The sequence below is a fragment of the Mus musculus genome, chromosome 4 (genome assembly GCF_000001635.26).
Source record: "Mus musculus strain C57BL/6J chromosome 4, GRCm38.p6 C57BL/6J".
Classification (NCBI taxonomy): Eukaryota; Metazoa; Chordata; class Mammalia; order Rodentia; family Muridae; genus Mus; species Mus musculus.
Genome location: NC_000070.6, coordinates 53,561,356 through 53,588,082, shown reverse-complemented (window position 1 = coordinate 53,588,082; position 26,727 = coordinate 53,561,356). Strand labels below are relative to the sequence as shown.

At 40.7% G+C, this 26,727-nt stretch overlaps 1 protein-coding gene across 6 annotated transcripts in view; it reads right to left on the bottom strand.

The window, feature by feature from the left end:
• Slc44a1 (solute carrier family 44, member 1) overlaps window positions 1-26,727 on the bottom strand; it is a 182,092-nt gene that overhangs the window by 34,396 nt on the left and 120,969 nt on the right. For 2 of the 6 annotated variants that reach the window (XM_030253067.1, XM_006537533.3), the window contains 2 exons: window positions 24,862-24,942; window positions 20,282-22,686 (listed from right to left, as the gene is read on the bottom strand). In XM_030253067.1, coding sequence (XP_030108927.1) covers window positions 22,663-22,686; window positions 24,862-24,942 — 105 coding nt within the window. In that variant the 3' untranslated portion in view covers window positions 20,282-22,662. Of the gene's footprint in view, window positions 1-20,281; window positions 22,687-22,769; window positions 24,943-26,727 lie in introns of those variants that run through there. The other 4 variants (XR_390309.4, NM_001374697.1, NM_133891.3 and 1 more) reach the window with 4 other exon arrangements.

Sequence of the window (26,727 nt, the reverse complement as noted above, 5' to 3'; positions counted from 1 at the left end):
TTTTTGTCAGCTAGACACAGACCTAGACATAGCTGGGAAGAGGAGATCTCAATTGAGGAATTGTCTGTGGGATATTTTCTTGATTGCTAATTGTTGTGGGAGGACCTAGTCCACTGTGGGTAGCACTATCCCTAGGCAAGTAGTCCTGGGCTGCATCAGAAAGGAAGTTGAGCAAGCCAGAGGAAGTGAGCCAGTAAATAGCATTCCCCTGTGGGTTCTGCTTGAGCTCCTTGGAGTTCCTGCCTTGTCTTCCCTGGATGTTGGACTGTAAACTGTGAGCCAACTAGCCTTCCCCTAAGTCCTTTTTTGGTCATGGTGTTTATCACAGCAATAGAGATCCTAATTAGGACAACAAGAAACAAGACTTTACATAGGTTCAAAACAGCTCCCACTAAAGCACCAATGGCAAAGGAGTAACATTTTATATCCATCTACCTAAACAGTGTGATCAAAGTTCACAACATTCTAACTTGAAGATGGAATAGCAGGGGCAGGTTACCCCTGACAGGAAGCCCCGGGGACATAGTATGCGGCAAGGCTGGCAGAACTGCTTTGCCTCAAGATCTAATTATGAGGAAACTTAAGATGACTCAAATTGAAGCAGATGCTATAAAGCAAATGGCCTGGTTCTTCCAAAAAAAAAAAAAAATGTCGAGTGTGACAAAGAAAGACCAAGGTACCAGTCCAAATGAAAAGATGCGAATGAAATACTAAAGTCTAATTCAGTGTGTGATCTCAGATTGGAACAGTGACTAGGACAGTCTTTTTTTCTCTCACCAAAAAATACCTTGGTGAAAAACTTATAAAAATTAATAGAAGGTCTGTAAACAGGAAGGGAGGAGGGCGAGCGGGAGAATAATGTAATAAAAGCCTGCGTAATAAGACACATCCAGGGAACCTGAGGAAAATGGAATAATGCTTTGTACTTTCATCCTAAATCTCTGTAGCTCAAAGTATTTCAAGACAATTTGAAAAAAAATAACTAACAGTGCCATTAGCTTTTATGTTTTCTGAAAAAAAATTATATAACACAAATGTCACCATTTTAAAATGTACCATTTGGTGGCATTCAATACATTTGTATAGTTATACAACCAATGGCATCATCTCATTTCAGAATATCACCCTGTAAGAAACCCTGTAATGATCACGCATAGCCCCGGAGATCCCTCAAAGATCATGGCGAGTGCTCACATGCTTCCCTACTCTATGAACTGGGCATATTTGGGACCCTTAATGTACATGGATTCATACAATGGGTCTCATTTTGTGTCTGGTTTCTTTCGTGTATTTTCAATGTTCATTCCCATCATGCCACATGTCAATGATGAACTCACATTTGTCTTCTTACTGTCGTGGGTATGTATAAGACAAGGGGAAGCGACAATGTATGCCACAGTGTGGGTGTAGAGGTTAGAGAGAGGACCACATCCAGGAGACCACTGTCGCCTTCTTTCCACCATGGGTTCTGGGGACTGAACCCAGGACATCAACCTTGCATTCCAAGGACCTTATCTGCTGAGCCTACTCACTGGCCTCTGATCCCTTTCTATGGCTCCATCCTTCACGGCGTGGAGGTAATTTATCTTGTTTTCTGTCAGCTGGAGGACAACGAGTTGCATTTTTTGAACACTAGTGTAAATAGTGTTATCATGTAGTTAATTACTCTGGATATGTACTTAGGTATAAGTGGTGGGTTATAAGTAATCCTGGGTTTAACTGACTGAGAACAGCCAAATCAGCAGCATTGGAGAAGGGTTCATTGTTCCATGTCAGTACTGCTGGTGTCCAGGAGGAGACCATAGCCATCTCACAGGTATGAAGTTGTCTCTCATTGCTGTTTTGATGGGTAATGAAGTTCAGCATCTTTCATGTTCTTCATGTCATCAAAAAAAATCTTTAGAGAAATGTTTATTCAAGTCCCTTGTTCATCTGGTGTTATCTTTCTGTTGTTAATTGTAGGAGTTCGTTATCTAGGTAGCTTTTAGAATCATGTCAGATACACCTAACATCGTATGATGAGCAAATATTTTTCTTCTGTTTGGTGGGGTTGTGTTTTCCTACTTTGTCTCTTCTCTCTGTGTGCACAGTATATGTTCTTGATAGTGCAGGAGTGTGCACATACATTTGAGGACGTGTGTGCACCTGTATGCTGTGTGCACATGGGAGCCTACATAGAGATGCTGGGTGTCTTTCCTCAATCATACTCCACTTACACACACACACACACACATTTTATTTATTTTGAGACAGTCTCTCTTTGAACCTGAAACACATCAATGCAGGGATGCTGGCCAACCATTAGGCGTCAGGCATCCACATGTCTCTAATCCCCCAGAGCTGAAGTTCCAGCCATGTGCCAGCCACTCACTATGCCTGGCTTTTGCCAAGGATTCTGGGGAATCTCAACTTAGGTTCTCACGCTTGTGCAGCAGAGGCTTCAGTAACCGAGCCACAGATCAGTCCTATTAACTGACTTCTGAAGCATACGCTTCTCAGTTTCCATGGAGTCCGGTTTACCTATCTCTTACTGGCATTGGATTGTCTTATTGACATTAGAAACTATTCTTTCAGGCTGGTGAGATGGCTCAGCGGGTAAGAGCACTGACTGCTCTTCCGAAGGTCCTGAGTTCAAATCCGGCAACCACATGGTGGCTTACAACGACCCGTAATCAGATCTGATGCCCTCCTCTGGTGCATCTGAAGACAGCAACAGTGTACTTATCTATAATAATAAATAAATCTTTGGGCCTGAGGGAGTAGAGTTGACCAGAGTGAGCAGAGGTCCTAAGATTCAATTCCCAACAACCACATGAAGGCTCACAACCATCTGTACAGCTACAGTGTACTCACATAATAAAATAAATAAATAAATCTTTTAAGAAAGGAACTATTCTTTCATGCGCTGGTCCTTACTTCCATCAATTGATTATAAGCGCATAGATTTATTCCCATCCTTTAACTCGACTCCTCCCATTTCCAACCTCATCTCAGTACCATTGTCTTCTGTTGGCTGTTGATGGTCTTTGACATCAGAAACGGATGCTTTTCTAGGCTTACTATTGGAATTGGAGACACTTTCAGCTCTTTGGACTTCGTTGTAGTTCCTCACAAATTTTCCAATCATTAACTTTCATTTCTGAAAGAATAATGGGACATTGACAGAAGCTGCAGTAACTACGTAGCTTCCTGTAGGTGGCCCGGCCATGCACATTTTTCTAATTGGTAAGCGCAGACATCTCATTACCAGTATCTTCTTCCAGTGGTACTTTGTGCTCGTAGACTTCTATGTAAGTGTCTTGCATCAACTTGGCTAAATTTATCTGTCACTGTTTTATTCCCTTTGAAGTTATTGTAAATGAGACTATTTTGACTTCTTCTTCAGATTGTTCGCTGCTGGTGTACAGAAACAAAGGTGCCTCGTGTGTGATTTAACCCAGTATCTTCCAACAATGTCTAATTTATCAGCTTTAAGTTTTTCTGTGTTTATGCATTCTTTATGACTTTATACAGCATGAGGCCATACAGGAAAGGGCTCTGAAATCATTATTTTGAAGTTGTAGGCTCTTAATTATTTTTCTTATTTAATTTCCCTGCATAGATCACTCAGTACAATTCTGAATAGACATGGCATTCTTTTGTCTTCTTGATCTGGAGGGATCTTTTAGTCTTTCACCACTAACTATGATGTTGTTTATTTGCTTTTTGTTTTCGTAGATATCCCATAACAGGCTGAGGAGATCCCCTCTGGTTCCCAGCTTGTTGAAGGTTTCTTATGCAGTCATGGGAGGCCTTTGGGTTCGGTCTACAGTCTTCTCTGGACCCAGTGAGCTGGTTAGGTTGGGTTCTCCTCCATCTGCTGGGTGTGTTTTGCTCACTCTTGCATTTGCTGGATAAATGTCACCTGGCTCGGCACAGAGTTCTTTGGATAGGCCAGTGGACTTCATTTGCTTATTACTGGAAATGTCTCTGTCTATATTCACAAGGATAATTTTTTAAAACGATCTCTAGATTTTTTTTTCTTGTGATGTCTCTCACTTTGTTATCAAAGTACGTGTTCCTCATCTATATTTTGAGAGAGTTTTAAAACTATCAGTGTTTTGTCTTGGTCAAGCCATATAAAGGTTTCATAGGGTTTTTTTTCCCATCTTTTTCAAAGATCTCTCACTGCGTTCTTTCACGTACTCACACCTTTCATTGCTTCCATTCTGACCTTTATGTTCATTCTGTTGCCTGCTTTGGATTCACTTTGTCCAGAGCCTATGAAGGTGGCAGTTAAGACTAATGTTTGGACATCTTTTTAAATGTTGGCAGTTAGCTATGTGTTCCCCTGTATGTACTGACTTAGGGGGCTTGCATCAGTTAAAGTATGTTGTATCATTTTCCTTTATCTTTGGATATTTTCTTATTTCCCTTGATCCTAAGTGGTCATTTGGCTGGGGTGGGGGTCTGTTTATTTGCCACAGACCAGTGTGCTTACCAAAGTTTCATGTTAATAGTTTCAAATTTCATTCCTTTTTGACCTAAAACATACTTTATATAATAAAATTGTTTACGACTTACTGTTACTTTTGTATGGCCCATTTTAAGTTTAAGACTTAAACAGCATTCCAGGTCCTGTTGAGGATAGTGCTGTGGAGTGGAGCATGCTACAGATGCAGAGGTTAGTTAGTTGGCTTATGGTGTTAACTCTTCTATTTTCTTTTTGATCTTTGGTCTAGTTGTTTATCCACATTGAAAATGGGAGCCCAGCAGTGGTGGTGTATGCCTTTAATCCCAGCACTCAGGAAACAGAGGCAGGTGGGTCTCTGAGTTTAAGGCCAGCCTGGACTATGGAGTGAGTTCCAGGACATCCAGGGCTACACAGAGAATCCCTGTCTCTGAAAACAAACCAAAAAAAAAAAAAAAAAAAAAAAAGGAAAAAAGAAGAGGAGAGAAAATGGAAGAATGAAGTTCCAGCTATTAGTCTTAATCCATTACTTCTTCCTTTAATTCTGTCAGTTTCTGATTCTTGAACTTGTGTGTGTGTGTGTGTGTATACATGTGTGTGTATGTGTGTGTGTGTGCTTGCACATGTGTGTACATATAAGTATGTAAATGCACATGTGTGTGGAAGTCAAAAGTCTTGAATGTGTTCCTCTGGTGCCTTCCACCTGTCTTTTTGAGACAGGTTCTCTCGCTGACTTAGAACTTGAAAGCAGGGTAGACTATAAGTTCTGGGGCTCTACCTGCCTCTGCCTCCCCATGCTGGTATTATAAGTGCATGCTATCACACCTGGATTGTCCTGTGGGTTCTGGACCCAGCTCCTTCTGTTTGCACAGCAAGCACTTTACTAAGTTAGCTATCTCCCCAGGCCTGTGGCATGAGTTTTGGGTTCTCTTATTGAGTGTACATACGTTTATCATTGCTGTAGGCTATCAACAGATCATTTTATCATGATAAAATATTCTCTGTAACATGTCTTAATATCTGCGTGCCTGGTGTTGGTACAGCCAACTTGCTTTTGGCCACTGTTTGCACAGAATACTTTTTTTTTTTTTTAATTTTAGCCTACTACTTTCAGCCTAATTGATGTGCCTTTGAATCTAAGCTGAGTCCTTTGGGGATGTCGTATTACTTTTTAACATATCCTTCTGACTTTTAGCTAGAAAGCTCTATCCGTTTGCACTCAAAATAATCACCAATGAGTAAGGGCTTCCTTCTCCCGTTTTGTTGTTTTCTGTATGTCTGAACTGTGATGTCTTTCAATGCCCTGTTGCTAGATTCTCTCATGTGTATTCAAAAACCGCAATTGTTTTGTTGTTTGTTTGTTTGCTTGCTTAAACCCATAGATCAGTGCTGCACTCAGCCTGGGTCACAGTAGCTTCTATTTGCAGTGGTTATGGGTTAATGCAGAGACTCATAACTGGTAAAAATGAGGAAAAGAAGTGGCTGCTGAGTGTTTAAACCAAAATAGGACATCTATATTGCACGTACATGCACACGGCTCAGGGAACATTGTGGGAGAAGAGATGGAGAGACAGGAAGTACTTGAGGATAAGGAGGTATGCTGTGAAATGTTTTCTGAGCATGACATGACCATTGCACTCATGCTATAGAGACCCATGCAAAACCTTTACAAGACTGAGACTGCTAACATTTCATCAAGGACTGGCAAGGGCTCACGAGGCTCCACCTCCCCCTGAGAGCTCCTGGCAGTTGCTGGTTCCTGGGGAGAGGGATGTGATCTCTTCAGTGGTGTAGCCACCGGTAAGTTACCCAAGCTCCAGTAAATGACCCCACCATGCCTATGTTCAACCTGAATTAACCTCGTGAGTCATCTTTTAAGAAGAGACAGGGCAGTGGAAGGGAGAAGGGTTTCATGAGGAGCGGGAGGAAAAAGGGAGGGAGGGAGGGAGGGAGGGAGAGAGAGAGAGAGAGAGAGAGAGAGAGAGAGAGAGAGAGAGTAATGAGGAGCGAAAATAATCATTAAAATGCATGTCAAAAATTGTCAAAAATAATAAACAATTTATAATTTTTATAAGGCCTTCTTGTGTACCCTAGGCTGACCTCAAACTTGCCATCCCCCTGCTTCAGGGTCCTAAGTGTTGGGATTCCTGCCACTCACTATTTCTAGTTAGTTAGTTCCTCTACCATATTATTATTTTGATTCCTTCATCTCCTTTCCTGAAAACACTTTCGCAATGCTGCTCTGGTGCTTCCCATGACCATCTCACGTTAGCAAGAGCTTAGTCTGAAATCGCAGCGCTTTTGTTTCTAGAATATACACACTGTCCCCTTGCCGCTGCGTCCTCCCCTTGGTATTACCATTGTGAATTACTTAAAAAAAATACACTGAACCATACTGTAGTCAAATTCAGGAAATACCCCCAATATTTTGTTTTCTTGACATTCTCACATACCCAGGAATGGTGTCCCTGACCATGCTACGGTGCCTTTGCTGTTATGAGCCTCCTATACTTTCATGCAGGTTCTCTTGCTCGTACGTTCCCTTGGAAGGCCCAAGCCTTCTGGGATTGCTTGCACAAGGCTCTCAGAGTGTAGTGCCCAAGGCACGTTTGCTTGTTTTCCTGTGGCCTCGATTAATTGCTTTTAGGCAGAACTCTTTGCTGAGCAATAAAGACCACACATGTTTCCTGCTGATCTTCTTCTTTTTTTTAAATTCCATACTAGCTGGACTTGAATTTTCCCAATAAGCTAGAAGTTAAGGATGTGCAACAAAGGGCTTGATTGCCTTTCCACCACCATCAGCTCTGCTCCCTTGGCTTCTGTGATGTTCAGTACCCTTAGCTGAGACCTGCCGTACAAGGTCCCCTCCAGCTCCCTTAGCCTCTGAGTGGTGCTGAGCTTGGACTCACAAAGTTAATTACTATTCACCTTCACCATCTTGGTGTTCAAGCAAAGAACAGACTTCATGCTGAACGCTGGCTTAAGAAGAACATGTGTCACATCTCTATGCATTGGGGGTGCCTGTTCAGAGAAATTTATACTTTCTGCTGTAAGCAGATATAATAGAAGGATACAGACAAAAAACCGCAGCGATAGCTTTTATATTTTTATCCGTGGAACTATTTGTATGTTGCCCCTTTGTTCTCTTCCCTCCCTCAGTCCTTCACTCACTCCTTCCTTCCGTTTTTTTCTTTTGGATATGGCTAAAGTAAACATCTACTGTGTTTGCATTTCTGCCTGAAAGATGCCTTTGACTTTTGTTTTGGAAGGGTAGATTGAGTGCCCACAGACTTTCTCTGATTTTGTCTATTGTGGAGTACCCTTCTTTTTCCTTTAGTCTCAAAGAACATTATTATTGGGTAAACAACCCTGGATTGATTTTTTTTTTTTTGCCTACATCACTATAAATATTTTATCTCATTGTCTTATGCCTGTCCTAACTCCTGGTAAGTATCAAGGAATAATTTTATTATTAAGAACTGCTTATGTATAATAAGTTAACTCACACTGCATTGCATGCAATATGCTCTCTTCGCTGTTGTCTTTATCAACAGCTTGATTACAGTGGCTCTTTGAATGTATTCTACATGGAGCTCATTGAGTTTCATGAACATGAAGATTTATGGTTTTTAAATTTTTAATTCATTTAAAGGCTCTGTAAGATCAATAGCTGGGCTGTATCAGAATTTCTACTAGTTTTCTATTAATAGGTTATACTTTATTTCTTTTTGTGCCTTGCAGTTTGTTGTTAAAGGCAGAAATTTTAAATATTATAACGTGTCAACTCTGGAATCAGACTCTACCTCTTCCAGGTAGAGGTAGGTGTGTGTGTGTGTGTGTGTGTGTGTGTGTGTGTGTGTGTGTGTGTGTTTGGGGTCTGTGTGTTTGGGATGTATGTGTGTATAGTGTGTCTGTGTTGGGGTGGTGTGTATGGGTGTGTGTGTGGGGTGGTATGTCTGTGTTTAGTGTGGTGTATGCTGTGTGAGTGTATGTGTGTGTTTGGGGTGTATGTTTGGGGGATGTGATGTGTGTGGTTTGTATTTGGTGTGTACATATGTTTGTGTGTTAAAGACGGGTTCTCACATATTCCAGACTGGCCCTGAACTCACCATGCAACCAACTATGACCTTGAATTTCTGATTCTCCAGGTTCATTCCCATCCCCTCCCTGAGTGCTGGGCTTATATCCTGTAAAACCATGTCTGTTTTTATGTAGTGCTGGGGTTCCTACATCCTGGCTAAAAACTCTGCTAACTGAGCTGCATCTCTTGTCCCTAGGTTTCTTTCTCCTCTTCCCTAAACTGTTGCTTGTTGTGCGTGCAGTTATTTATGTTCTCACTTCTCTAAACTATAGTTTAGTTTAGTTTTTTTTTTTTTTTTTGCTGAAAATGGTTTTCAACTCAAAACTTGGTCTGTGGTGTGATAGCTTCTCTTAACGCTAGGTTCCCCACCCCACCACCCCTGCCCGTGACTCCCCACACATAATTTTCCAGTTTGCAGATTCCTTTTGTGTGTGGGCATTTGTTTCCCCTCTGCTTTACCCTCACTTCCTGCTCGAATCATCAAAGTCACTCACAGGCCACTCTTCAAGGTCTCATGGTTTTTCTCTTTCTTTCCTCTTTCCCCTCATGTTTTTCCCCACCTACACCAAGGGGATACATCTAGCCTATAAGGATTCATATTCAGGGGCATTTCAAAGTTTTCATTGTCTAATCCATGTCCAGCCCTAGACTCTTCTCAGGTGTTTCCTGCCTGTCTGCTTCCTACCCACCTGTGCTATCACCCAAGATCCATACTGGTCTGTGGCCCCAGCCAACCACTCCAGGAGCATAGGCCATGCTACCACACCCCCAGCTGCCAAGGGATATTACCCTGGTAAGCTAAAATGCCTCAGTGCATTTTTATTAAATTTTCTCCACTTAGTATTCTCTTGCTGTTACTGCTACTGTTCATTGTTCTTACTATTGTTAAGATTCTGGAGTCTGACAAAAGTTGATTTGACAGTTTTTGCCAACTTAATCATTCCTTCAGGAGGAGGGAGTCTTCAACTGTCCTGGTCTGTCATTTTAGCACCTCACTCACCATTAGCTTTTCTATACAGAGACTCTAGCTTGCTTTGTTCTATTCTGTTTTCTCAGTTCATAATAGACTGTAGAGATTCTGAATATGCGTTAGGTAATGGTTTAAGTGAATGGAGAATTATCATTAAATTTTATAGAAATCCCTTTAAGACAGTATTATTCTCGTTTTACAAAGGAAGACACTGAACCTCAAAAAGATTTCCTCCCTCCCTGAGATTACAGAGTTTATACAAGGGGAAGAAAGACAGTCAATCCCTATCTAGGACTCCAAGGCCCGCTCCCTCTTTTTTATAGCATGCTGGCTCTTTTAGCTATCAGACAATAAGGAGATACCAATTACATTATATGTAACTGGTTTTGAAGTTTATTCCTATCCACTACATTTACTAGCAAAATAACCCTACAGCATGGGATGAATATATTTCTTCTCACTGGTACAGAGACTTAGGCATAGAAAGGGATAATAACCTGCAGTTAAATTGGAAGATTGGGGATGGATCCAGATGTTTCAATTCTGGTATTTTATCCTGTATCTAACTAATGCAAACAGGTCTTTCAGCTTAACATGGTTCTCTTCCAGTGGACTACTACATGGAGACCTGGAGATTCACACACTACTCCTACCTCCATCTGGACCCCTTATCCCAATCGAACATCCAAGCCTATTGATTTCACATCTCATTCATTCTTAAACATAGCCCATACCTCCCTTATGTTACCAGGATCCAGGCTAAAGACTTAATCTTTGCTCATCCAACGTATTACAAAAGCTCCTTACTGGTTTCTCTAACTTTACTCCTTACACTGAGAGATATCCACCCCCAACCCCCCACCATGACCCAAATGCAAATATCAAGCATATCTTTGCTCACTAAGTCCCCAGTGTCTTCACCATAAAACCATGTCTCTTGGAATGGCCCACCAGACCTTTGAGATCTGACCTCTTTTGACTTCTCCAGTTTCTTGTCTTCACATACATTATACACCACACACACACACACACACACACACACACACACACACACACACACACACACCATGCACATGTGCACACAGACACACATGCACTTGCTTCTGCTGAAACACCTTGTCCCCGAGGCCTGTTTACTCACTGTACCCCACCTCCTCATCCCACCCACTTTCAGGTAGGTCTCCTTGCACTCAAGAGCTAACTCTGTTAGAGCAACTGGCACACTCTATGCAATCATCTGCTTATTCCTTTGCTGCCTTAAACAGACTGAATTTGTGAAAGGTAAAGACTAGGCAGCTCTTTTTTCTTCTTGCTTAAAAAAAAAAGAAGTACATGTATAAAGGTATGCATATCCATGAGTGCATATATGAAGGCTAGAAGTAGATGCTAAATAGTCTACCCCTCTTTAATATATGTAATATATAATTATATGTTATATATAACATATTATATATAATTATATTAAATATTATATTAAGTATATACACACATAACATATACATGTATATACATATATATATTTAAAACCAGGGCCTCTCCCTGAACTTGCTGTTTAGTCTAGACTTGGTAGACACAAGCATCCCCTATTCACCTGTCTCCAGCCCAACTCCTAGCACCAAGGTTACAGGCGCTCAATGCCACATTCTGCTTTTACATGCGTTCTGGGGAATCAAACTGAGGTTTCAGAAAGGAAGTACTTCATCCACTGACCCATCTGTGAGCAGGCTACTCTTGTATTCACGATGTTTTTGTTTGTTTTTTTTCCCATATGTGTGTTATCTCACTTACTGCTCAAAGATGAAGGGCGGGAGGAGAATGGGGCTCAAGCACAGGCTAAGTAACTTGTTCCAAGTCACGTATTTAAAAGGGAACATTCGCATTCACACGTTCTGCCACTGAGCAAAATTCTACAAATATTGGTGCTTCCTTTTTCTGTTTTACACAGCTAGAAAGCTCACTGTATCTAATGTCTCAGTGTACCTGTGTGTGTCCATATTTGCTCTAGAGTTTGGGTTATCTGTTAGGTTCTGTCTGCCTTTTGTTTTTTTTTTTTGAGTTTAATAATCTATATGCTTTCTGGGGAAAGCATAAACATGTAAATATACATGTTAAAAGTAAATTATGCCTGCTTAATGTAAAAATAAACAGACAGCTAAGGGGACAGACAGGGGAGTGTCTCCCTGCAGCACCTAAGTCAGGTTAGGTTGGGGACTCTCGACTAAAGCCCAGAGATTACAGAGAGAAAGCCATGGAAAACCCGTTCCAGACAGGAGAACTAGGTTAAAGAGCTCCATCTCTTCTCTGACTTACTTCTTTATATATTACAGAGGTTTTACAGTGGGGCATTGAGCAGGAGACTCATCGGCATTGACTGAGGTTTATCTTCAAACTGGGCATTAAATGTTGTCTATTTAAAATCCTCTCCTTGATTCAGTAGCGGCATATGCTCATCTTCTATTAAATTCTTACCTGTACTAGGATTTGTTTGGGAATGTTCTCTTCTAGTCCATTAGATTAGTTACTACCATTCTATTAGCTTACCTGCCCTTTGTGTTTTTAATATAGCGTGATGTCTTCTTATTAAAAAAAACAACCCAGAGAGATATTTAATGGAAACAGACAAGCAAACAGAAAGCAACCAAACTGAAATTACCCATAAGCTCCCAACACAGAGCTTAATTATTGTTTTTTTACCAAGTTTAATTATCATGTTAAGTCAATGACTTCCATCTAACTGTCTTGCCAGATGACCTGACATTCTCTGGCCTTTTGTGGACTACTCTGGCTAATGACAGGATGCTCAGTGCTGCTGCAGAAGGAGTTATGCTCTGTGCCTGTTCTAGCATGTTAGTGTGTTGTTCTTGGCAGAAGTCGGGTGGACTTGTTGACGTACATTATACTGGGTGAGGTGGTTGCTCAGACATTATTTAAACACTATGTGTACCAATGAAAACATGACAAGAGCAGTTAGTTCTATGAAAACTAAGGCTTTGAAAAACCAAATACCTGGGAAAGAATCAATGAAGGGAAAATGTTAAAAATAATATTCATGGATGTGAGGGAGAGAAATACTGGAAAGAAAACTATAAAAATATTTGAAACCACAGTTGGTAAACTCATGGTCTATTTTAAAACTCAATATTCATGTTTACCCTTTGGGAATGACACTATCCATTGGTGGTAATTAATCAAAAATCAGTCAGCACACAACTCTACAGGAGGTCAAAACTCATAAAACTAATAGACCATTATTAAAGAGTAGCCAACAATCATGTATCATATCTATAATTTCATCACTCAGGAGGTTTGATGCAATAGGATCCTTAATTCAAGGCCAGTCTGTACTACATAACACCTTGTCTCAAAACACAAAGAAACAAACAAAATAACTCAAACATTGGTTATGAATAAGATTTAAAAAAATCATCCTGAAAAAAAATCATCCTGAACAACTTTCTATCTTATCAAGTTTCAATTAGCCTATCAGTTATCAATGTCAATATAATCAATAAAGCATCACTGTACCTTTAAAATGTATAGAATATTTACTTTACCAACTTGAGTAATGCTGAAAACATTCTTTCCCTCCCTGAATTTTTCTGTCTAAACTGTGAATGTTATTCTAGTACATTAGCTATTATTATATCTTTTACAGCCTGTTCTGCTCGGCCCTTCCTATTAACCTTCAGTGTGGCTGTCCCTTCTACTTAACATTTAATATGAATGCCTTTGTTTTGACTTCTGACTTTTCTCTTTGCTGGTAATGAAAAAGAGAAAAGGTTAAGTTTAGCTTATTCTGAGCCCAAGTCCAAGGTCTACTACATGCCTACTTTCCTTTCTTATTTTTCTTTTGTTGCTTTTTTGGGGGCAGGGACACCTTGGTCAAAATTATTTGTTGTAAGATGGAGAAAGTAACTGACCACAAATCTGTAGTATCATGTTTCCCAGTGTGAGGAGACAAGACTGAATGCCCCCATTTCATCTCAGAGGCAGTTGCTCCACCTCTCACTGCTCTAGCTGACAGGCTGGCCTAGGATCTTGGTGAGAACTGGGAAACTTTAATAAGACCTCTATTAAGAATTTGATAAGGCTAAGTGATTGTTTGATAGCCATCTCTACTTTTTCCAGAAACCTAAACTCAACCGAAGTACAACTCCAAAAGTTATATTTCTCAGAATCTGGACAACCAACAAGGCATGGATCACATTAAAGGCCTCACTCCTATGCGCTACATCTAAAACGATGACGTGAAGAGGTATAATCCTGTCTGTGTGGGTTATGCCCAGGGCATCTGATGAAAGGCAGATGCCAGGAAGCCTTATAAGACACTGGCTTCCTGTGAACTGCTCAGCCTCTAAGGGCTCAGAGCTCTCCTGCTCTCTGACCAGCTCAGATTTTAATCACTACGTACGCATTACACTGGGATCCATTAATATACTCATAATATTTTGGTCAGGGATGGACTGCATTTACAAAGGCGGTCTCTTCTAAAATCATTTTACCCGGTGATACTGTAGCCATCAAAGTTTGTGTACACATATTCTAAGATGCTTACACAATAATGATATTGACCCAATGATGCCATTTCTCAGAATATATTCCTGTCAGTGACCCTTGTCAAAGTGACCTTGGATTTCTTTTTTTTTTTTTTTTTAACTTCAAGTTCTATTCCAAGTGTCCTTTTCATGGCCATAAGCACAGAATAACTTCAGGGTACAGCTCAGGAAATGAAGCTTTTCATTGGCTACTTAGTCATTAGGAGGATTATGTAGGAGATATAGTGTAACTTTGTATCAAAATAATACTCCCCTCCCCCCCAAAATTTTAGTCTAGAATGGTTAGTTCTTCAATATCTCAAGCAACTGCAGTATTGGAAGACACCTCACACTCTGCTAACAGCTCCTTTTAGCAGCTTGGCACACACACCAGGACCATCTAGACAACAATCTCAGGCCTCAAGACAAACCCCATCTTATAAAACAAAGAGAGATTTACTGGTTTTGCCATTGACCCACTTAGGAAGCCTATCCCTTCCTGAGTTCTTATATCACGTAAAACGGTTAGTTTTGAACACACCATAGTTTTTTAAAAAAATGACAATGAGGCACAGCTGCTGCCTAAAAATGGCTGACCTCAACTGCACACACCCACTAACTCCCTGCAAATGGAGTCACCCACGCCACTGCACCTGCATAATGAATCCTGCCCATGGCAAAGATTACACATGGGAGGCCCCTCTTCTCTACCTAGATTGTGGACTCAGTTGTAACTTTACCAGTTATCCAGCCTCACGGTCACTCAGATTCCAGCAACAAAGCCCGGATGGGCAGTAGATAGTCTGTGCTTTAGAAAAGTGGTTTAGTATATTAATACTTCATAATCCAAGACCCTGGGGCATGCTCACGTGATAGATGAGAAGGCCTAATTAGGAGGTTCTCTGCTACTCTTACACAGTAGTGACCACATCTGAAGCTAGACCCACCTTCTCTCAACCACCACCACGGGTGTGGGAAAGGGTTAGGACACAGTAGACAAGTGACATGCTTTCCTATAAAATTTTATTTATTACATTAAAAAATTCTATACATTTGTTAGACTAAAATACAGTTTTCATTATAATTTTGGCAACTGAGTCTATACACAGAGAAAACTTAGCATGAGACCAGCACTTTTTTTTTCTAGTTCATATTTCTGCACAGATAAAACATTTCAAAGCTCCATTTCATATCAGCTCATTGAACTGTGAAGCCAGATGGAAATCCATCCCATTCAGCGCTCCAGGCAGTTCATTTGCCTGCAAGAGCTGATCGCTCCAGAAAGTGAATTGCTTAATATACATAGTTCTTAAGTCCTGTGAGAGTGTAACGTTCCACGTGTAAAGTCTGCACTGCGTTGGTCACGACAGTCACAAATACCAGGGCTACAAGTGCATCTGTGGGGCATGTTCAAGCACCTACGTGTTTGTTTCCTCACATGCATAGTGTAGTGATACCGTAACAAGAAAGAATCCAGAATAACATGAAGTTAGATGATCCCAAACTGGGATGTCTTAGTTGTGTTCTTCTATTTTTAATGAAAAGAGACAAGATGGGACATAAAAACTTATTTCACCAGTCTGGAAATAGATACAAATGGGGAAAAAACCCCAAAAGGACAGAAAAGCATTAGGATGCTCTGTTTATGTTCTCATCACCTAGGCTAGGCTGGACATGGGCTGTGCAGACTGCCTTAGACCATAACAGCAAGTCCCTCCCGTATCGACCAGTCTTCAGCACTCAGTTGTTTTTATTCTAGTGCTAGCCTAAACTCAAGCTCAGGAAGGCTGGGCCAGACAGTACAGAAAACTGATCTGCAAAAGACAGGCTTTCGTCTTTGGTTGTTTTCCGGACCATATGTCCCTTTGTTAGACGGCCCCATGTTCGTCCCTGGCTGTCAGGACGTTCTCCCTTGTGCCGGTCATCTAACCAGCTAACAACCTAATGGACTGACTTGATTAGGTGCAAGATCTAGTAGATGTGTGTTTAGTGGCCCTAAGTATTCTAAGTCTGTCTAACTGAAATCTCTTCTCATTATAGGGGTTCAGTACTCCAATTGCAAATGGGAGGGATCAGAAAGCATCAATGAAGTGTACCAACAGAGCTGCACAGTAAAAGAGCAGACTTTGTTCATTAAAACTACAATTCAAGAAGAGGTTCTAAGCAAAGTACTAGACCCCAAAGGCCATGGAGAATGTTAAGTTGTCCCTGACTTAAAACCTCTAGCCTCTACATCTCTATATACTTCAAACACAATTTCTAGGGCAAAGAAGGCCCTGGCCAGACAACCACACAGGAAATGAAGCTGGCCATCACAATTTTCAGAGGCTGATAGCGTGGTCCATGGGATCTCTTCTATCTCTACAAGGATCTCCAAATCGTTTCACAGCTTACTTTTACTTTTGGATTCAAACATCCATTTCTCCAGCAACAACTAGCACCAAAGATATTCCTAACAAGCAGGTTGTGTAGGTAAGTTCAAAGACAAAGTCTGAAAGTTCCCTCTAAGTCACAGGCTTCGATTACAAGTGAACCAGTCAAGTGACAAAATTTGGGCCTTTCCTACCTGTTACACAGACTTACAGCAGTGGCCTCTCCATGTGCAGTTCTAGAAGGTTCATTCCAGCCTTAAGGGTGCATAGAGAGCTGACTTTCGTTATTTCTTCATTGACCTGCCAGCTAGATCTCTACTCCTTTGTTCAGCTAGACAACATAGAGTGGTTTAACATCTATGAAATGAGATCCACTAGAGTCAAACCTTCAACAATCTCCTGCCTGCGTTTTCAAGGGCCTAAAGAGCCTTCCTGGAGAGCCACTGCACACCTACTAGTGAGTTGGGGAGTGAAGGACTCCTCAGGTTTCCTCAAAGCATGAAGAAGTGGACATGGGAAATAGAGAAACGATCCATCAGTAGAGTGCTCTAACCCTGCTCTCTCCTGTGTGAGTGGTTGTGGGGGGTTGGGGTGGCAGAGGGGGGAAGTCATACAGAGACAATACTTCCCAGGTTGATGTGTGTGTGTGCTGGGTGAGGCTGAACATCTACTGCAAGCATCAGCTCCTCCAACTGTTCATTAAGTGTTGTTTTTAAATCATGTATCCACTCTACTTCAGTTAGTCCACTATCATTAACGTCAAGTTTTCCCTCATGTCGACAGATACACTTTAAGAGTTATATACTGGTTACACTAAGCCCCATGTCCTATCTCCATCAAAATAGCTAAGGGTCTTCGTAGATGGATAAATGTAAGGATGCCCTTTTGATATGTTTTAGAGAGCATCCCACCCCACTGCTAATAACGTGGTTCATTGCCAAAAATTCCCTCAGGACACACCCCACCTCATACTTCCAAGGTAGGAAATCATTATCAAGATAGGTAATGATTTAATGTTGCCTATTTAGTTTCTATTTCCAAACCTAGAAGTAAGTCATATACTATTTCTAGTTATAAAATTGATTCAGGCCAGAGATGACTAGCATCATCCCCGTGGACGGTCAGTGGGAGCTCTGACCACATTTTAGATGTTCACTAAGATGCACTGGGAGGCAGTTCACAGCTTCCATAAGAGCAAAGGGATACTATGGTACTCAAGTCTGCTTCTGAGTTTCAAATGTTAAATTTGGATACCATCAAATAAAGTGAAAAACCATTTGGAACATGTATAAATGAATCAATGTTTACATAATCAACTAGATCTTTATCATATTATAAATAAATGCTTAGGGGGTTTTGTTGTTTTTGTTGTTGTTTTTGTTTGCTTTTTTTGAGCTTTTTGGTCTGGAATAAAATAATTTAGGTTGTAAAACTGAGTGTTAAAAATGAAGGGCAGTGTAATATTTGGGTCCCTAATCATTTTTTTCCTAATCATTTTTTACTTTTTGAACAAATTCTCTAATGATGAACCCCTAGAAAATACCAAACTTGAAATCTGTACTTGTAATTTACAAAAGGATCAATTGTTCATGCAAGAGTGAAATGCAATCCTTGTTGGTCTATTGTTACACATACAAAGAAATCAAAAAACGGGAAGGAAGAAAGGACACAATAGCTCTGTAGAAAAGATAGGGTTTCCACAGAAAGTCACAATCTTAAAAATCCTGCTTTAGGGTTTTCAGTAAGAAAGATATTTTCAAAGTATTAAATTTCTAATTGAAATTGTCCTCTTAAAATATGAAGTATAAGATTGGCTCAAATTTATGAAATTCAGATGGGAAAAGTGTGTTATTTCAAACTTTTCACTGGATATACTACATTGAGCTTTAATTTTGTTTTTAAGTTTACTAACTTTAGACTTTTTCCTATGACATACTCAAAGATCCTGATTTTTCTAAAACTGGACCCTATGCCACTAAATGAAGACAAGCAAATTCTGCAAGCAGCCACTGTAGACGGACAATGTGTACTTTTTCAAAAGGGCTAACCCGAATTCCATAATCCACACAGCTACATGAATATGCATCTAAAGCAAAAGGCAGTCTATGCTCTGAATATAGAACACACAAACCTCTGCTTCCTGCATCTACTTAGGACCTCATAATTCTCTAATATATATTCACGGACCACATCTTAACAACTGTAAGCGAGTGCTTCTGTCACACAGCGTGCAGTGCATAAAAGGAATGCAGAGACTAACTGTGTCACCTGCACTGAGAAGCCTCCAGACCTCTGAGGTTTGTTTGTTTGTCTGTTTTTCAAGTGGCCAAAACAAAGCAATACTGAGCTGACATTGATATTTTCGGGGAGAAGGGTGGTAGTGGGCCTTGTGAATGCTAAGCAGCTGCTCTATGCCCCCGCAGCCCAGAACTTGCTTATTAAAAGATGAAAGCTCACAGACCCTTTGGAAGGAAACGTCTCAGAAACTACAGTAAGGCTACTGGAAACCCCAATTCAAATGAGAAGGCAAAAATAAGAAATAAAATAAAATGTATAGGTCACCAAAACCAATAGTTCCGGGTTTGAAGCTGATTTCACAAAGTGGCTCTGAACGTCGAGTGAGGCCAGGAGATGGAGTGTGATGGTAGCACTGTGTGGCTTGCAGATACCTGGAGCATGCATTGCCTGTTATTCTGAGGAGGGAGAGGTATTTATGATTCAAGCTTAAAGCTGCCCGGGACCAGGATAAGGGGATCCACACCTTACCAGGGTGGAATCTTCAGAATGCACTTAGAAGGCAGACATCATGGTCCATGATGTTGGACAGAGGTTATACTCATCAGCTTAATGCCTTTCATCGAAAGAAAAAAAGGAAGGAAGCAAATTCTTAGAAGAGCAACTCTACCAAAGGAAACACTGACTTCAAGCATATTTTTAAAAAAGACTCAGTAAGTACCTCCACTGGAGCAGACCGAGAGAGAACCAAGCTAGCTCGGCTACTCAACTGGCATCCAGTTAGGACTTTATTGTCTGTAGGCTAGGATGTAAACATTAACCACCCATAAAATGGGTTCACAAAACAACCTGTGTTGAGTTCTGCTCATCCATGCAAGGATCATACAAACTCAGCACCCTCGTGAAATTGTTAATTACTTATTATTGCACCAGTAAGCCTGTTCTAGAAGATGGGGCTCATGGGTTCTCACTGACATAAATTTAACCCTCTTCTTCCCTTATTACAGTAACAGGACAACTTATTCTTGAGGCAGGAGTCTAGGAGGTCTAAACCATGTACCAGGCTCTTAATCATCTGGTGGCAGAAACCATGTGGCACTGTGGACACCATTACCATTTATAAAAGGCGACCCCAAGCCTAACTCTGGAGACAAGACTCTTGAGTGTGGTATTGGAAAACCATCACAGGAAAAGGAGGAAGTCACAAGACAAGAGCAAGTGGTTTCTGAAGTTATTCAGATACCCAGATTTCACAGATCACCTTTGTTCTTGGTCTATTCTTCTCACTTGGGCAGAGGATGGAAGCGGTGAGGGGGTGAGCAGATGGCAGGGAGGCAGCCCATAGCCAGGACAAGGACTTGCAAATGAACGGGAGAGGCAGCAGGAACACCCAAGCAGGAAACACTTACGGGTCACTAAAACGCCTCTGCCAGGCTTTCTCAAATTAATCAAAGAATGGAGCTCAAGGCAGAGTGATATTCCATACATCAAATATCTCTCTGTGTGCACCCGTGTAGTAGATAGGCATATTTGCATATGACTATATGGCACACAAACTTACTTAGGGGAAACAGCCTGGAAATTAATTGAACTCAAATGACATGGTTACACACATAGAGCATAATTTCTAAACACAAAGTTAGTAAAACAAAATTTATTTGTAAAACAGGACCTGTTATATAAAATGGCACACAATCAAGTTATACAAAAATACAAATTTTCTTTCTGATTACAGTTCTAGTTGCAAATGATAATTAGAAAGCATTCCTGGTGGCTTCCAGTAGCTGGAATTGCGAGCACATGGAACAGGGGCAGCAAGAGTCCATGATGCAGGGATGTCCAAGTGAGCAGAACCTGATTCCCAAGTGCAAGTCCATCATCACGTCACTTTGAAGGGACATCTCCTAAATGGCTAGCTCCTGGAATGTCTTCTGGTGTGAGACCCATCTTCCAGGCTCTGGCCCATTCTCAATTTAGTTCCCAATGTTTCTCAATGTCGAAAATCTGTGTGGCTACAAGTTACATGGTATACTGACTTTCTCACATAATCTTCCTCTCTCACCTAGTAGGACAGTTGTTAGTTACATAATTAAATTCCATTTCAAATGATAGAGAAGTACAGTGACACTATTTGGCAACACTAGATGTTAGATGTTAATTTCTGGTGAATCATTATTTCACAATAGCTATACTCTCTCAATGCTGGCTTCCCAGATCCTGCTTACACATGCACTCTTGTGTGTGTGTGTGTGTTTGTGTGTGTGGTTTGCTGTTGTTTTTAATCCAGACTCTTATTGCAAAAACTCTGAAGGCTCAGAAATATTCATGAGCTTTGAAAAGAAACCAAGGCATTTAGCAAAATTTAGCCTAGCTAGATTAAAGAACACCAGTACTTAAAAAAGAAAATACAATTTACCTTTTGCAGCAATTTAAAGGTCCAACCCTTTGAAAGGAAGCACATTAGCAAATAGCTGCTCGTTGAGCCCTCAGAACATTGTATGCAATCCCATAACACCAGTCTAATTCACGATCTACTTCTGATAGGCAATGCTTTCTTTCAAAAGATTTTCCTTCTATGGAATGATAAATGCTGAGGCTTTTTCATTATTATTATTATTATTTTACAGAGCCTGTATTTAGTGCAATAAGTTTAAAAAATTTGCTCTGAAATATTTACTTTACATTAACAAAAATAGCTTTTTTTAAAAAAATTGTAACAAAAAGGAGTTATCGCATAAACAGATCATGAATTATTCTTAGCAAATTACACTTTTTTTTTCTTAAAGCATTCACCATTACAATAAGCAGAACAATGGAATATTAGCCATTCATATCTGGTAAGCTTTAGGAATAAAAAAAAAAAGCCAACAACCCAGCAAAACAAGAAATCCCAAACGTACCCCCAAACATAAAGCACACTCACACTCGAGGGTTAACACCAACTGATTCTTCAGTTACACATTGTAGAACTCCGGATACAACGAATACCAAGGAGTGGGGCACCTGCCCGTGTGTTCAGATTTATAGCAAGCATTTGAATAGATGGTCGTTTAACCCTAAGCTCCCGACTTGCCTTGGAAACAGAAGCAGAGCGCTGAAACTCTCAGCTTCATGCTTCTTGTTTCTCTCTCTTTAATTCTTTCTAGAATTACCTAAGCTGGAAATCAATACCCAGAAAGGCTAAACTTGCTGGGTGCCCCAGCTTCCTTTCAGATCAGGCACACGAATGTGTGGTGGATGCTACTAAAAAAAAAGAAAAAAAAAAAAGTGAAGAGGAAAGAGACAAAATACAAGAAAAAACTTTGCATAATAAAGATTATCTACCCCTTTCTCTCTATTGTTCCTACTTCCTTCTATAGAAGCATTAGGGTAAACTACAAATACCTGAGGAGTTGGTTACTTTTGAATGTCGGCTGACAAATGCATGAGCTATTATGAAATTTCCCGTAACGGGCCCACTCAGATGCTTCTCAAAGTAAAATGGCATGGCTTCTTTGATTGGAGAAAACAGACTGGAGAAATCTCTTATTTATCTGAACGCACATGCCTAGTCTGACACACTAGGACTTATGCATCAGTAAAATAAGACACTGATTTTAAACAGACACCAGGGAAATCACCCCTGCAAAAACTTACACAAGAATTTGGTACGATAATTTTATCTAGGTTAAGTAACTAAAGTTAAAATTTCCTCTAGTTATTAAAAACGTTAATCAGATATGAATCTAACATTTCCATTAAGACAATTACAATTGAAAACATTAAATGACGGAAGTTGCCTTGTAAAAGCCACCCGTATGAAAGGCGTACATGTTTGACAAAAATAAGCATAAAAAAGGTATTAAATCCCTGTTCCTTTTTCTCTGATTTTGGCTGATTATGTGTGTGTGTGTATATACATATACATATATATACACACATACATATACATATATACACACACCCACACACACAAATACATAGTTATGTGTATATATTGTTTTGGAATGTCAATGGGGGTCCATAACCGTCGGCTATGTTCAAGCAGAACTTGCTCCCGAAGCCTAGAAAACAAAGCCATACAGAGTATAATCTTAGAAAATTACCATTGAAAGGAGATATGAATGATGCTATTAGTATATACACACGGTCACAACAGCAACAGGGCAAAAATAGGTTGAGACTCCCCTCTTGAGCCTATGATGCTGGGATACTGCAGGCCATACTTCAGGGCCACCAGTGAGACACACACAACATACTACTACAGCCCACAGCCCAGAGAGACCTTAGCCTTGTACAGCAAGCAGACGGCCCTCCTCCCCAGAAGCATGTCATCCTATACAGCCAACTATTCTGAGAACTGTACAGAGACCTCATGATTCTTAAAATGGTTTTAAACTAGTGAGGTTCTTTTAAATAGTTCAAGAAGAAAAGTGGCAGTTTCTTATTGAGTTTAACAATACCCAATCAAGAGGCCAACTAAAAACCACATTTTCCCAAATAGTTCTACAAGCTATAATAATAAAAAAACAAAACCAAAGTGCAGACACAGCCCACATGGAGGGAGACAGACGGCTGTATGTATAACAAAACAGACAGGATGCTCTTGTGGAGAGCTCTCATCTGAGAAGCACAGCGAATGAGAACAGGCGGCTTATTTTCTCTGACACCCTTGCTTCAGTGCTGACGCTCTCAGATCATTCTTTATGTCACAAAGGGCGGGGGACAGGAGGCATCAACTCCACATGTTTACTGGGCATGATAAGAAATGCTGAATGGCATGCTTAAGAAACTGGTTGTAGTCTAAGTCATGTTCTCTACTGCTTCAGGGTGGAGAGCCTTCTTATGACATTCTTGAGGGTCAAACGCTGTGGTGCCCAGCACATCAGAAGGACACTACCCACAAACAATGTGCTTGAGGACAGACCTTGTAGGGATGCTATGAACTGGTGAGTGACAGAAAGTGAAGGCAAAACCTAAAGGGGGATGTTAATACATTGCATGTGGGATGGGCCACAGTTAGGAAAAGGTGGTAGGGAAGGGATACTTGTATTCTGGTCTACCACCATTCATCTACTGCTTGCTTGCTAAGAATCACAATGGAAATGTATACCAAGCCCGTGGTCAAATCGGCTGGTCTTTAACTTCAAACATTTCTACCTTTCTTAAAATGCTTATTACTGAAGAATGATTCAGCGGAAGTTTCAACCCCCACAAAGGAGGGAGAGGCAAGCTAGTATCCTCCCAGGTTTTTATATTTGTCCCTTTAAAGTTTTAGGCTCAGATTCTTTATTTCCTAAAGAGTGAGGACAACCAGGAAGTACGAGTGACATTGTCTCATGTCACAGCTGATTTTGGTAGCATCATCCTAATTAGACCAGTGTGGGTCTGACTCGTGCCATTACACTACAGGAGAATATCTGTAAGAGAAAGAACCCAGGGGATGCTAAATTGATTAAGTCATTTTTCTCCCCCAAATAAAAAACCCTATCTGTCTAACATCATCTCTCACCTATGTATTCATCTGTCCATATATTAATTTTCTGTCTGTCTGTCTACCTAAGTATTAGTCATCTACCTATCTAAATCTATTACCTGTGACAGGTTGGAGGACATGATTCCTTTTACAATGAAAGTGTGAAAAGACTGTCTTACCGAGATGGCATGTGGACATTGATGGAAATCGCCTTGTTTGTAGGCAAAAAACAACTCAAAACAAAACCAAATAAACAAACAGAAATAACAACAGCAAAGAAAGTACAGTCTGAGCAAGAGAAGAGAAAGTCCGCAGGACAGGACAGCAATGTAAACAGAACAATACTGTTTTTAAAAAAGGAGGAATATGAACTTCAGCAAGCTGAAAGGAACTCTCATGATCACCTTCTAGAATGATCGAAATGACCTGCCAGTTCAAAGTCACCCCGACGTGTCCCGTGGGACGAGAACTAAATACTGACAGCAAGAAAACCAGCTTTGACTCGGAGGCGAGTGTCCCCCCAGCCCGAGTGCTGGGCAGGCCGCTGTTCCTTTCAGCTCACTTTCACAGATGGTAGTCTCAGCTGTGACAGGACCTCTGCCATCCAAGTGATGGGTAAGCAGGCAAACAGAAAGAGCAGCATGTCCTGCGTGATACAGACAACCAAGGCTTCTCCAGAGGATGTGCAGTCAGTGAAGACACAGACAGAGAAGAAGTGAAAGGGAAAGTCGTGGAGGGCGGCCGCCTCCTCCTCACCACCTACCATCGGCTTTAGCTCTCGGGCGTCCGCAGCGCCTCCTTTGCCGGCTTCTTTCATTGCTTTCCTACTGTTTTCCACAAACTCCTGCAAAACATGGAGTGCACGGCATTAACTGGGGATCTTCTTAGGTTTCAGTCAGTAGGTGAACTTTAAGGATCCAACCTTAGTGTGGTCAACAGTACTCTGAAGGAAGATTGGCTGGGATGGATTGCAATCCGTAGATATAAAACCTTCCTTCCATCACCCACTCTGACACTCTCATTATGGCTGTAGGAGAGAATTCTATTCAATGTTTTTTAAGAGTCTGCTTTTCCCCAGGCTGGGGATATCATTTTCCTTTGTTTCATTTTCCATATCAAGGCTAAGTGATCCAAAACCAGTTTGTTTCAAACGCTTCTAGTTTGTATTATATTTTTAATATTTAAAAAAAATTTTAGACAGGATTTTACTATGTAGATCTTGAAGGCTTGCCACTCACTATATGTCCCAGCTAGCTTTACACTTGTGGCAATTTTCATGCACCAGCCTTGGATATCAGCCTGTACCTAACAACAAAGACCCAGAAAAAAGTACCCGTCAAAAAAACCCAAACCCAAACCACATGTCAGCTACCTTAAAATATTTATCTAGCTTCAAAGTTTCCTCCTTCATAGCACCTATATCCTGCTCTACATATTATTCAGCAAAGTAGAAATTTGGAAATCTGGAACTGGTGATCAGAAGTGGTTAGAGCAGGAGGCAGCCCCCAGGGGCCTGCGCTGCTCTACCTGAGCTCCAGAGAACTTCCTCCCGGCCGTCTAACAGAGCATAGTCCCCACCTCCCATCCCAACACCACAGAGGCTGAGGCAGGAAGAGCGAGGTCAAGTTCAAGGTCAGCATGGGCTACACAGTGACAGTTTATCTATTTTTTTAAAAAGTACATGTGATCAGTCAGGGTGTTAAAAAATGGAAATTTCTCCTCAAACTGCTCTACAGTCACAAAAAACTGAAATAAAGATTCAATTCCAGATGAACCCAACCAGACAGAATTCATCTAGGACTTGTGAAAGCATCCAAAATTTAGGTGATGATGCTATCAGAGACAGTATCAAACAGGTGAGTCCAATTACCTTCAATTTTCACTACTGAAGGAAAACAAGTATTTCTTTTATTCATATATTTACTTCAGAGTAAACTGGGTACCTCATACTCGCACAAAATGGCTCATTATTTCAATGTATTACATTCAATCCTAAGTATCTTTAGTTCAGTATCATTTAATAATGATAAAGCTATATTTAATTTTTTTATTTTATGTATACGTATGGGTAAGTGCCTGAATAGTACATATGTGCACCATGTATATGCACTGGTTAAGTGAGCCAGAAGAGGGTGTGGGCCCCTGGGACTGAAGTGACAGAAGGTTGTGGAGGTGCCATGTGAGTGCTGGGAACTGATACCTGAGTCTCTGCCACAGCAACAAGTGCTCACACCCACTCTCCAGTTCCTAAAAGCATTTTAATATGGTCTTTAAATGGTCTCAAAATTTAGTTGAATTTCTAATACAGAGGAACCTCGGGGGCTTCTCAGAAAAATATGGATACAAAATGCTTACAAATAGTCAGTACAAAATACTTTGACCCTACGGGCTACTTCCTGTATTTCGTTTACCTTCAATCCAGCTTGTGGGATTTAGGATAATGGATTTTAACTAGGGTTGACTAGGGTTGACAGTAATAGCCTTGTATAAGTGGTTGCTGGAGAGAGGCAGAAAGGCTCTGAGAACAAGGCCTTTGTCTTTAAGATCTACTTTGGGAAAGGGCACTTTGATCAGTAGCTAGAAGACATGTTTCAAAGTCTATTCAAATCCATATAGCACAAAGGAGGGG